The 12098-nt window shown below is 40.7% G+C and overlaps 1 protein-coding gene across 8 annotated transcripts in view; it reads left to right on the top strand.

Moving 5' to 3' along the window:
• LOC135192841 (chromodomain-helicase-DNA-binding protein 1) overlaps window positions 1-12098 on the top strand; it is a 272474-nt gene that overhangs the window by 113188 nt on the left and 147188 nt on the right. For 6 of the 8 annotated variants that reach the window (XM_064176221.1, XM_064176217.1, XM_064176220.1 and 3 more), the window contains 9 exons: window positions 103-281; window positions 746-873; window positions 960-1176; window positions 1762-1851; window positions 2631-2821; window positions 3657-3845; window positions 4020-4182; window positions 5803-5955; window positions 6251-6322. In XM_064176221.1, coding sequence (XP_064032291.1) covers window positions 103-281; window positions 746-873; window positions 960-1176; window positions 1762-1851; window positions 2631-2821; window positions 3657-3845; window positions 4020-4182; window positions 5803-5955; window positions 6251-6322 — 1382 coding nt within the window. The remainder of the gene's footprint in view (window positions 1-102; window positions 282-745; window positions 874-959; window positions 1177-1761; window positions 1852-2630; window positions 2822-3656; window positions 3846-4019; window positions 4183-5802; window positions 5956-6250; window positions 6323-12098) is intronic. The other 2 variants (XM_064176218.1, XM_064176219.1) reach the window with 2 other exon arrangements.

Here is a 12098-nt window from a genome sequence, read left to right as displayed (position 1 = left end):
TGTCTTTGCTCTGAAACTAGTTCATGTTGTCTTATCACCTGAGTGTTCTCTTAAAATACAGAAGGAGAATATTGATCTGGTATCTCTGATGCATTTCTGCAGCTCATTCAAATCAGAAATCAGCAGCTGGTTATCCAGATTACTATTGCAAGTGGCAGGGTCTGCCTTATTCAGAATGTAGCTGGGAAGATGGTGCTCTCATTGCCAAAAAATTTCAGGCATGTATTGATGAGTATTTTAGCAGAAATCAATCCAAGACTACTCCATTTAAGGACTGCAAGGTGAGTTTGTCATTTCAGTGGATTTATATAGTTTTGATTTAAAAAAAAATTGACATATTTTACTCATACAAAAATAAGATGCATATTATAAAATATTTTTGAATGTTGTCCAGAACAGTAATGAAATCTGCATTTATATATGTACCAAGTATCACTATTAAGAATAGCCTTTTTTAGATATTTGTTCCCTACTTATTTTAGTACCATTCAAAGCTGAAATTGATTAACTTGAATATTTTTTTAAGTAACCTTTGTGAAGGAATTTATGTCACTTCTGTTGTGGAATTTAGTTTAACAGTAAACTAATTTTAGCTTGCAAATGGGTTGATATTGTTAAATGGCCTAGTTCAATGAATAAAGACTAGACTTGGTGACCAGATTTCTACAGATACTTTGTTTCTATGTGAAGACATACTGGTAGCTTCACTTAGTAGTGGGACCGATGCTCAATTTGCTTTTGACAGATTCTAAAACAGAGGCCGAGATTTGTTGCGCTAAAGAAGCAACCATCTTATATTGGAGGGCATGAGAGTTTGGAGTTAAGAGACTATCAATTAAATGGACTGAATTGGCTTGCTCACTCATGGTGCAAGTAAGTATAATCTTAAATTAGTCTTGCTGGTATTAATTTGAAATAATTTATAAATTTTATTTGTTTTGTTTTGTTTTGTTTTTCAGAGGGAATAGTTGTATTCTTGCAGATGAAATGGGTCTGGGTAAAACAATACAAACAATTTCTTTTCTCAACTACTTGTTTCACGAACATCAACTGTATGGGCCTTTCTTGTTAGTTGTGCCACTTTCTACCTTGACATCTTGGCAAAGAGAGATTCAAACTTGGGCTCCTCAGATGAATGCTGTGGTTTACTTAGGAGATATAACTAGCAGAAATATGGTGAGTATTTCTTTGTATCATTGAAAAAGATTAGTAATAAATAACACACACTTCACATTCCTGTCTTACGCTAATCTCAAATATTTTTGATTAGTAATTATTTGAACCAATGTATGTGTTTAAAATGCAAATTAAAAACATAATGTTGATCCCATATAAATTAATGTGAAAGGCTTCATTCTTGCTTAATAATAAAAAGGATTAAAAATTCAACCCTGTATTTGAAAATAAGTTGTCTTTTGCCATGTGATTACTTAGGTGGATAAAATAAATATTTAAGTCAGACAGCCATAATCTTTACTTGTTTCCTCAATGGAGAAATGTAAATAACCTTTAAAAAAAAAAAAAAGGCCCAAAGAACACACATATCAAAAGATCCCCAAAAAAAAAAACCAACCAAAAAAACACCAAACACCCCACACACAGTTTAATAACTTTAAAGAATAAAAAGAAGCTTCACATGTTATGTTCCATTTTCATGATCAGATTCTTGTATGACACTTAGCATCTATATTGCTGTAGTACCTGAAGTCATCCCAGTCAATAAGGCCATATAGCTTATAGTTCACTTGATTCTTCTTGTAGATAAGAACTCATGAATGGATGCATCCACAGACGAAGCGATTAAAATTTAATATACTTCTAACAACGTATGAAATTTTGCTGAAAGATAAGGTAATCGCATTTCTTCAGGGAGATAAAATCATTTGTAGAATGTAAAGCTCCTTTAAAGTTGCCACATATTTGGGTTCTAGGCCATTAAATGGGTGGGAAATACCACAGTGAAGTTCTCTTTAAGCACTTTTAGAATTTATGTATGTGGTGAGGCTTTCTGCATCCTCCTCCCACCATTGACTGGATAAAACTTATTTTTCTTGTTTGGTTGAGCTTCACATCAGGTGTAGCAATTTCTTTGCATCTCAAACCCTCTGCCTTCTTGTTAGACCATCATTCAGGAACTAAAAAAAAACCCATCCTTTAGACCCAAACACCTGTGATTCACAACTCTGAAAGATCTTTGTAGTATTATGTATGTTAGTACTTTCTTCAAGATGGTAGCACATAGAGTTATCGTTAATCCTAACAGCATATGAAAATTTTAATTAAAAGCATTCTACTTTTTGGGTTTCAATTTAATTTGTTCATGCATACGGGAAAGAGTCAATAGTGAATTTTTTTTTGTCAATTGAAAATGTATAGATCAGCTTTTTGCTGCCTTCTTCCCCCCTCAAGTATAAACTTGTTTTATACTTTTAAAGTTAAGATGACTGCATAACCTCGTGTCAAATACAGCAAACATAAAAACCATAATAAATACTAAAAATATATAGATGTCCATTTGTTATGAAGATAAAAGGAGTGATGGTGTATATATAACCTCATATGAAATGTTAGAAATTGCATAATATATTAAATTATATGATATCTTCTTCCCTCTTCTCCTTTTCTTTAAGTCATTCCTTGGTGGACTGAATTGGGTATTTATAGGAGTTGATGAAGCTCATCGTTTAAAAAATGATGATTCCCTTCTCTACAAGACTTTAATAGACTTTAAGTCTAATCATCGTCTTCTTATTACTGGAACCCCTCTGCAAAACTCTCTCAAAGAGCTTTGGTCTTTGCTGCATTTCATCATGCCAGAAAAGTAAGGAATGTGATTATTTTCTTTTTCATGATCAAATTTCTTACAGCAGAATATTGTAGTGTTTGGTGAATTGATAAAGAATTACCTTCTGAAATAGTTTAAATATTTTATACAAAATGGATGCACATATTTTTTCATGATGGTCTTGATAAATTGTTTTGGTAGCAGTTGTAACTTTCTGGTTTAGCAATCCACAAATAGATGGATTGATGTATGGCTCAGAACCCCCAAATGATGCTTCATCTTTATCTAAAAGGAAAGTCACATGGATTTACTCAAGGGAAATAGAATGGGGATGAGGATGTCTTTTCTGTGTTAGTAACATGAATGAAAACAACATTGTACTACCATGCCCTATATCCAGTAGTTCAGTCAAGCAGCCAATTTGTCCTTATGACTTGCGTAATCGTTATTCTGTACTGTTCTCTGTTTATATCTGGGATAAATAAGAGCACATATTGCTTTCAGATATCTTGTAAATACGAAGTGCTGTGGCTCAAATTATTTTTGGAGGTATGCATTGCATTCTCTTCTTCAGAACCTTATAAGCAAAGCCACTAAGGTTGTTGTCTGGCATCTACTGGTGAAATTAAAATTCAGTAGTTCTGCTTTGAATTTTCATTTTGTAAAAGTTTGGAAACATTGATTCTCCTACTTGCAGACATAATATTTGGAATTTCTTGTGAGCTACACATTCAGAAATTTATTTAATAAAACAGAGGAGGGTGGGGAAGAAGTCCATATGTGTTTGTGTGCATATAGTATATTGATGGTCTTTGCGTGTCTATGCTCATGGTATGTCACTATTTTACATTTCTCCTTTCATATGTTGAAGGTTTGCTTCCTGGGAAGATTTTGAAAAGGAGCATGGCAAAGGGAGAGAGTTTGGTTATGCGAGTCTTCACAAAGAACTTGAACCATTTCTACTCAGAAGAGTTAAAAAAGATGTAGAAAAGTCTTTACCTGCTAAGGTTGAACAAATTTTGAGGATGGAAATGAGTGCATTGCAGAAGCAATATTACAAGTAAGTAACGCTACTTTTCAATTCCTGATATTTTAATTATATATCTATATGAAAATTAGTGAAGTGTAATAGTTCTCGTAATACAATTTGCACTGATGATATTTTGAGAGCTTACATCTTTCATATTTACACAAATGGTTAGAAATTACTTCCATTGCACATTCTATATCATAGGTGGATTTTAACCAGGAATTATAAAGCCCTGAGTAAAGGTTCAAAAGGCAGTACCTCAGGCTTTTTGAACATCATGATGGAACTCAAGAAGTGTTGTAACCATTGTTACCTCATTAAACCACCGGATGATAATGAATTCTATAATAAACAGGAAGCATTACAGGTAATACTTTTTTTTAAGTGTTTTTCTGTCTCTAATGTGCACACAGAAATTTTATAGTGTTCTGGAAATGTATTAGTTCTTATTAAAGTATATTAAGAAAGAACAAGTTCTCTATGAAGTGTGCATCCTTGGTTTTACAGGTAAGTGAAACATTTTTTGTCTGTTTCTTATCTAGAAATTAATAATAAAGAGATAGATACTAAATAAGATATCCCTGACTTGAATTATGATCAAAACAAGACAGAAATAGTTTGAAATAGTCTGTGTATTTTTAGACTAAATAAACTTAGGACTTATTTTAAACCCAGGTTAAAATAAAGCAGTTAAATAAGCAGGGAAATTGAATATAAATGCAAATGCTGTCAATGGTACACTGATAGCAGAAAGTAATCTGCAGAATCTCTTTAAGCAATTTTTGTAATCTAACACTGTTCTCTGCATGCCTTCAAACAACCAAGTGAAAATAGCTAAAAGTAATCAACATCCAAAGCTTAGTCTGGTTGTTTTGTTGTTATAAATGAAAGCAGTTATCACATCACTATCAAAGATGATCTGCGATTGTGATGTATTTTTATTTTTTGTAAAGGTTAATCTTTCTACTAAAACTGTTGAGAACCACAGCGACAAATAAAAGGACCATTATAATCAATGCAGTTTATAACAACATAAATATCTCTAAAGGCCATTTTTTTCCCTGTAAGCTTTGAAGTTCATAATTTAAATATTTTCCCAAAACTATTAGGTTGAAATCACAAGCTGTCTCTGCATAAGCTATTTTATATTATAAAACACTTATCAAAGCTAAAGGGCATTTCATTTGCAACTTGGCACATTCTAACTACTTATATTTATAATTTATAACCCATTATAATTATAACCTATCAGAACTGTTCAGCCATTACTGCTAATAATTGCATACTTATAACAATGATTTCCTTGGTTCATCTGAATAAGCTTTGTTAGCTCTAATTATGAATATGTCTTTCTCATTTCTGACATAAAAAATAAAAGCATCTAATTCCAGTTTTTTTATTCCCCCAAATTCTGTTCTGAGCCTCTTCAACTAAAGAAGCCCAATGTTTTCAACATTAAATTCAGCATGAACCTGTGTTTCTGGTCTAGTTGTACCAACTGGAGCTGAGAAGGCTTAATACTGTAAGCTAGCTAAAGCCTGTTAACCTCTACAAACAAGATTTTATATTGCCTGAGAGACTTGATTAGGCATTGTAGCAATGCTTATTTCTATTAAAAAAAACAAATTGAGGAGCAAGTAGTACTACGGTAGTCAGGTAGTCTCTGTTGTTGTTTACTTGGTAAAAAAAAACTTGGGTCTACACTGTAACTGCTCTAACTCATAGCACAGCATAATTAATGTTTTTGCAAAATGTCAAAATGCTGTTTTATGAGCCAGAGCTCATAGAAATGCATTTATATGCAAAACATACTAGTAAGTATTCCCTCTGATTTCAAGTTACAGTGCTTTTATAAAGAACTTTTACAGATCAGGATTGACTAAAATTATTAAACTTTCGTGTTCAGTTACTGAATGTCTAACCAACTGCATTGTACATTAGTGTTGAGGTGAACTTATTTTGAAACATACATTTTCTCATCCTGTAGCATTTAATACGTAGCAGTGGAAAATTAATCCTTCTTGACAAGCTACTGATTCGCCTGCGAGAACGTGGCAACAGAGTACTGATTTTCTCCCAGATGGTGAGGATGCTAGATATCCTAGCAGAGTATTTGAAGTATCGTCAGTTTCCCTTTCAGGTAGGTAAGAATTGTGCTGGTTTTAGCCAAGAAACATTGATCTTTACCACTTTATCTTAGGAAAAGTGCCTTTTTTGTAGAAAGATTTATCAAAGTATAATTTTATGAACAGGAAAACACTGACAATTCCTATATGCTAAAATAGTATTTCAATATGAAATTGATTAATTGGAAAAATTAAGTGTTACATTACTCTTATTTCCCCCTCCAACTGTTTTGTCATTTGAGAATTCAAGTTGCACCATCTAGAATATAGCACAAGCTCCTTTTTAACTGTGTTACTCAATCTCTTTAGAGACTCGATGGATCAATAAAAGGGGAATTGAGGAAACAAGCACTGGATCATTTCAATGCAGAAGGATCAGAGGTATGGTATTAGTGGCTGGTTGTTTTTTTCATCTACACAGCTTTATTATTTTTTCCAAAAATAAATATAACAAATATTGCACAAAAACTGAATATCACGTGAGGGATATATTATGTTGAAATTACGTAGCTATTGCCAAGACTAGAAGATTTACAACTATTAACAAACTGTCTTATCAAAACCACAACCTACAAAAAAAATCCCCCAAAACAAACACACAAAAATTCCCCCAAAACTAGAGGAAGTTAAACAGGAAATGCAGAATTTATAAAAATGGTGTTTAACTAATATATGTACATAGTAATATGTTTAGATTTTTGTCAGTTACTTTGTCAAAGTAAAGTACTGTATAAAAAATGAATAATTTAATTTATTTTGTTATGTAGGACTTAATCCTTCACATTTCACAGGAGCACTGAACTTTTATACAAGCTTCTAACATGTCATCAGAAGAGACAGGCAAGGTAGAAGAGGTGGTGGAGTGACCCTCTATGTTAGGGAAGCATATGAAGCTACACAAATTAATGAAAGTGATGATAGGGTCAAGCCATTATGGGTGAGAATCAGGAGTAAGGACAGCAAGAGCGATACTGTGATGGGAATATGCTATAGACCACCCAATAAGGATGAAGAGGTAGATAAAATTTGTTATAAGCAGTGGAGAGAGGTATCACAGTATCACAGTATCACCAAGGTTGGAAGAGACCTCACAGATCATCAAGTCCAACCCTTTACCACAGAGCTCAAGGCTAGACCATGGCACCAAGTGCCAAGTCCAATCTTGCCTTGAAGTGCCCCAGGGACGACGACTCCACCACCTCCCCAGGCAGCCCATTCCAGTAGCCAATGACTCTCAGTGAAGAACTTTCTCCTCACCTCGAGCCTAAATTTCCCCTGGCTCAGCCTGAGGCTGTGTCCTCTTGTTCTGGCGCTGGCCACCTGAGAGAAGAGAGCAACCTCCTCCTGGCCACAACCACCCTTCAGGTAGTTGTAGACAGCAATAAGGTCACCCCTGAGCCTCCTCTTCCCCAGGCTAAACAATCCCAGCTCCCTCAGCCTCTCCTCATAGGGCTTGTGCTCGAGGTCTCTCACCAGCCTCGTCACCCTTCTCTGGACACGCTCAAGCATCTCGACATCACTCTTAAACTGGGGGGCCCAGAACTGAACACAGTACTCAAGGTGTGGTCTAACCAGTGCAGAGTACAGGGGCAGAATGACCTCCCTGCTCCTGCTGACCACACCATTCCTGATGCAGGCCAGGATGCCACTGGCTCGCTTGGCCACCTGGGCACACTGTTGCCTCATGTTCAGGTGGGTATCAATCAGTACCCCCAGATCCCTCTCTGTCTGGCTGCTCTCCAGCCACTCCGACCCCAGCTTGTATTTCTGCATGGGGTTGTTGTGGCCAAAGTGCAGCACCCTGCACTTTGAGCTATTGAATGCCATCCCATTGGACTCTGCCCATCTGTCCAGGCGGTCAAGGTCTCGCTGCAGAGCCCTTCTGCCCTCCAACTCAGTCACATCTGCCCCCAGCTTAGTGTCATCTGCAAACTTGCTGATGACTGACTCGATGCCCTCATCCAGATCATCTATGAAGATGTTAAAGAGGATGGGGCCCAGCACTGATCCCTGAGGGACACCACTAGTGACTGGCCGCCAGCTGGATGTGGCACCATTCACCACCACTCTCTGGGTCCAGCCCTCCAGCCAGTTCCTAACCCAGCACAGAGTGTTGCCATCCAAGCCGTGGGCTGACAGCTTAGCCAGCAGTTTGCTGTGGGGGACAGTGTCAAAGCCTTGCGGAAGTCCAGATAGACCACATCCACAGGCCTCCCCACGTCCACCAAGCGGGTCACCTGATCATAGAAGGAGATCAGGTTGGAGAGGGAGGATTTGCCCTTACTAAACCCATGCTGGCTGGACCTGAGCCCTTTGCCATCCCTCAGGTGCACTCTTATCACCCCCAAGATAACCTGCTCCATCAGTTTCCCTGGCACCGAGGTCAGGCTGACAGGTCTGTAGTTCCCAGGTTCCTCCATCTGACCCTTCTTGTGGATGGGGATCACGTTGGCCATTTTCCAGTCTCCTGGGACCTCTCCGGTGAGCCAGGACTGCTGGAAAATGATGGAGAGTGGCTTGGCCAGCTTAGCTGCCAGCTCTCTTAGCACCCTGGGATGGATCCCATCTGGTCCCATGGACCTGTGGGTGTCCAGATGGCTCAGCAGGTCCTGAACTAATTCTTCATGAATTTCTAGAGGAACACACCGCTCCCTGACCCCATCCCCCAGTTCAAGAGGCCACTTGCCCTGAACTCCTCCCTCCTTACTGTTGAAAACTGAGGTGAAGAAGGCATTCAGGACCTCAGCCTTTTCTTCGTCATCAGTTATAGTGTTCCCCTCCTGGTCCAGTAAGGAGTGGAGGCTCTTCTTGCCCTTCCTTTTAGCATTGATAAATTTATAAAAGTGCTTTTTATTATCTTTCACGGAAGTGGCCAGCCTAAGTTCTTGCTGGGCCTTAGCCTCTCGAATTTTTTTCCTGCATTATCTGGCTACCTCCTTAAACACATCAGGAGAAGCCTTCCTTTCCTTCCAAAGGTGATACACCCTCTTTTTCTCCCCCAATTCCTTCAGGAGCTGTTTACTCATCCAGGCTGGTCGCCTTCCCCGCCGGCTCATCTTTCGGCACATGGGAACTGCCAGTTCCTGTGCCTTCAAGAGCTCCTGTTTAAAGTAGGTCCAACTATCCTGGACCCCTTTGTTCTCAAGGACTGCTGCCCAGGGGAATTTTCAAATAACTTTCTTAAGCAAATTGAAGTTTGCCCTTCGAAAGTACAAGGTGTGGGTTTTGTTGCAGTGCCTCCCTACCTCCCTGCATATTGAAAACTCCACTATCTCGTGATCACTACACCCCAGGCAGCCTCCCACTCTCACATCTCCTACCAGCCCTTCCCTGTTGGACAGCAGCAGGTCAAGCTGGGCTTGACCCCTAGTAGGCTCGCTTAACAGCTGGGTCATGAAGCTGTCCTCCATGCACTCTAGAAATCCACTGGACTGCCTCCTCTCTGCTGAATTAAGTTCCCAGCAGATATCTGGCAGGTTAAAGTCACCCACCAGGACAAGATCTGATGATCTTGAGACAGCCTCCAACTGTTTCTAAAATATCTCATCTGCTTCCTCATCCTGGTTGGGTGGTCTATAACAGACTCCAACCAGGATGTCAGATTTATTAGTCCTCCCTCTGATTTTAACCCACAAGCTCTCAACCCCTTCGTCCCTCACCTCAAGCTCAGTGGCATGGATTGACTCCCTAATATACAGGGCCACCCCTCCTCCTCTTCTCCCTAGCCTATCTCTCCTGAAGAGGTTATATCCCCCCAGTATAGCAGTCCAGTCATGTCTGTCATCCCACCAAGTTTCTGAAATGGCAACTATATCATAGTCACCCTGGTGGACCAGGACTTCCAATTCCTCCTGCTTGTTACCCAAGCTGCGTGCATTGGCGTAGATGCACTTCAGCTGGGCTCTCTATTCCTCGATTGTCCCTAGTTTCCTTTCCACTCTCTCCTTCTCAGAGACAGTAATTGCCTCACCCACCCCCTTCAGACCTAGTTTAAAGCCTGCCCAATGAGCCCTGCCAACTCCAGTGCCAGGACTCTCCTGCCCCTTCTAGACAATTGCACCCCATCACAATCAAGCAGGTCCGGCACAGTAAAAGTTCCTCCGTGGTCAAAGAACCCAAAATGCCGCCGCTGGCACCATCCCTTGAGCCATTTGTTGATATCATAGGTTCTGCTGTTCCTCTCTGTGAACTCCCTTGCCACAGAGGGAACTGAGCAGAACACCACCTGTGCTTCCGCCCCATCTATCAATTTCCCCAGGGTCTTAAATTCCTTTTTAATTGCCGTGGTCCCCCTCTTTTCAATTTCATCCCTGCCAGCCTGTATTACCAGCAAGGGGTAATAGTCAGAGGGCTGGATTAAGTTAGGGATTCTCCTGGTGATGTCCCTAACCCCGGGCACCAGGAAGGGAGCAGACCTCCCTGTGAGACGGGTTGGGACGACAAATGGGTCCCTCTGTCCCCCTCAAGACGGAGTCTCCAACAACTATAACCCTTCTCTTTTTTTTGTTTTTTTGTGGAGCTAGTCACCACATTTGGTGGGGACTGCTCCACCCTAGGCAATATCACAGTTGGATGCTCCTCAGCGCTCTCATCCTCTGTGCCCTCTGCATGCAGGGCCTCATACCTGTTGTGCAAGGGCAGAGGAAGAGGAGGAGAGGGCCGGGGTGGATTTCCCTTACTCCCCCTGACAGGGATCTGTACCCATCCCTCACTGTTTCCAGGGGCAGCTTCCTTAGCAGGGGGGATCTGCAGAGCCTGCACCCACAGATCCAGCTCCCTTTCGTTCTCCCTTATTGACCTGAGCCTGGACACTTCGTCCTTCAGCTCGGCCACTTCATCCTTCAATTCTGCCACCAAGGTGAGAACGAAGTTCACCTGCTCACACCTGGTGCAATTGTTCTCCCCTTCCCTTTCTACAGCAAGTGAGAGGCTCCAGCACTCCCTGCATAGAGTAGCCTGGACTCCTGTGCTTTCCCGGGTCGAGTCAGTCTGCGTGCACACGCTTTTCCTGCCCTTCGTATCACGAGTGACGGGCATAGTGCACAGTGATATTGACAGACAGAAACAGGAAGGGGGAAAAAAAAAAAAAAAGAAAAAAAAAAGAAGGAAAAAAAAAAGCTCCCAGCCGCAGGCAGCTAGCTCGGCAGCCAAAATGGTGGCGGGCGCGGCACACGGCGGGGTTTTAAATCTCCCGCGGCTGACGTCACAAGCCCCCATCACAGCCTTGCTCTCTCTCTCTCGCGAGACCACAGCCCTGCAGTCCCCCCCTGCTTACCTTAGCTTCTCTCAGAACCACAGAGAGCAGCAGAACGGAGCAGAAAAACCGATCCCAGCAGCACTAGCTGCAGTGCTTTCACTCTCTCGGCTCGGCAGCCAAAATGGCCAAGAAGAATTGAGGTTCGGCCAAGAGGTTAAGAAGCAAAGTGGGTTAGGCCAAATGGAAGGTGAGGTTAGGGAGTAAGATGTTGCTTAGCCAGCAGCTGAAGCGAGAGTGAGAGAAAATGGTGAGAGTGTTATGTAATGTTTTCGTTTCTTATTCAGCAAGACTGTGAGCGAAGTAGACATCACCACTGTTTTCCCTTTACAACCTGTAATCTAGTTCTTCTCACCAAAACATTCTAGCCTGCTTCAAACTAGCACAATCCACCCCTGTCTACTTCACTTAGAGTATCGCTGAGAATTATCTGATCTAATCTAAACCAATATTTACACTAATGAATATTATAAGTTCAGTTCACAATTCATTCCAGCTATCTCAGATGTACGTGATTCAAAAGCTCAGAACAGTTTGTCTCCTCACAGATGAGATGAGAACAGGGACTCCCAGGTGACATTGGGTTCGTGCTCGCGTACTGCAGAGTCTCTTGTAGATTCCTTCATTGTTGGACGCCGATGGTACCTAGAACAGAAAACTCCTAACAGCTTGTACTATACACTCTGAATTTAAACTCTCAGCTGAGGTTAGATTTCTCTGTGGAATACACTGGATTTCACCATTCTCCTGCATTACCCAGTAGGTATGACCAGGACCTTCAGCAGACACCACCCCTCGGACAGGTTTCCCTTCGCCCGAAGGAGAAAATACCCAAACAGTTTTCCCTAACAGATTCTTTTCACGTATGACAGGAACTTTATCACCGTCTGTTGTTTGGATCAA

The sequence above is a fragment of the Pogoniulus pusillus genome, chromosome W (assembly GCF_015220805.1).
Source record: "Pogoniulus pusillus isolate bPogPus1 chromosome W, bPogPus1.pri, whole genome shotgun sequence".
Classification (NCBI taxonomy): Eukaryota; Metazoa; Chordata; class Aves; order Piciformes; family Lybiidae; genus Pogoniulus; species Pogoniulus pusillus.
Note: the sequence above shows the minus strand (reverse complement) of the source record. Positions and strands in the feature narration are given on the sequence as shown.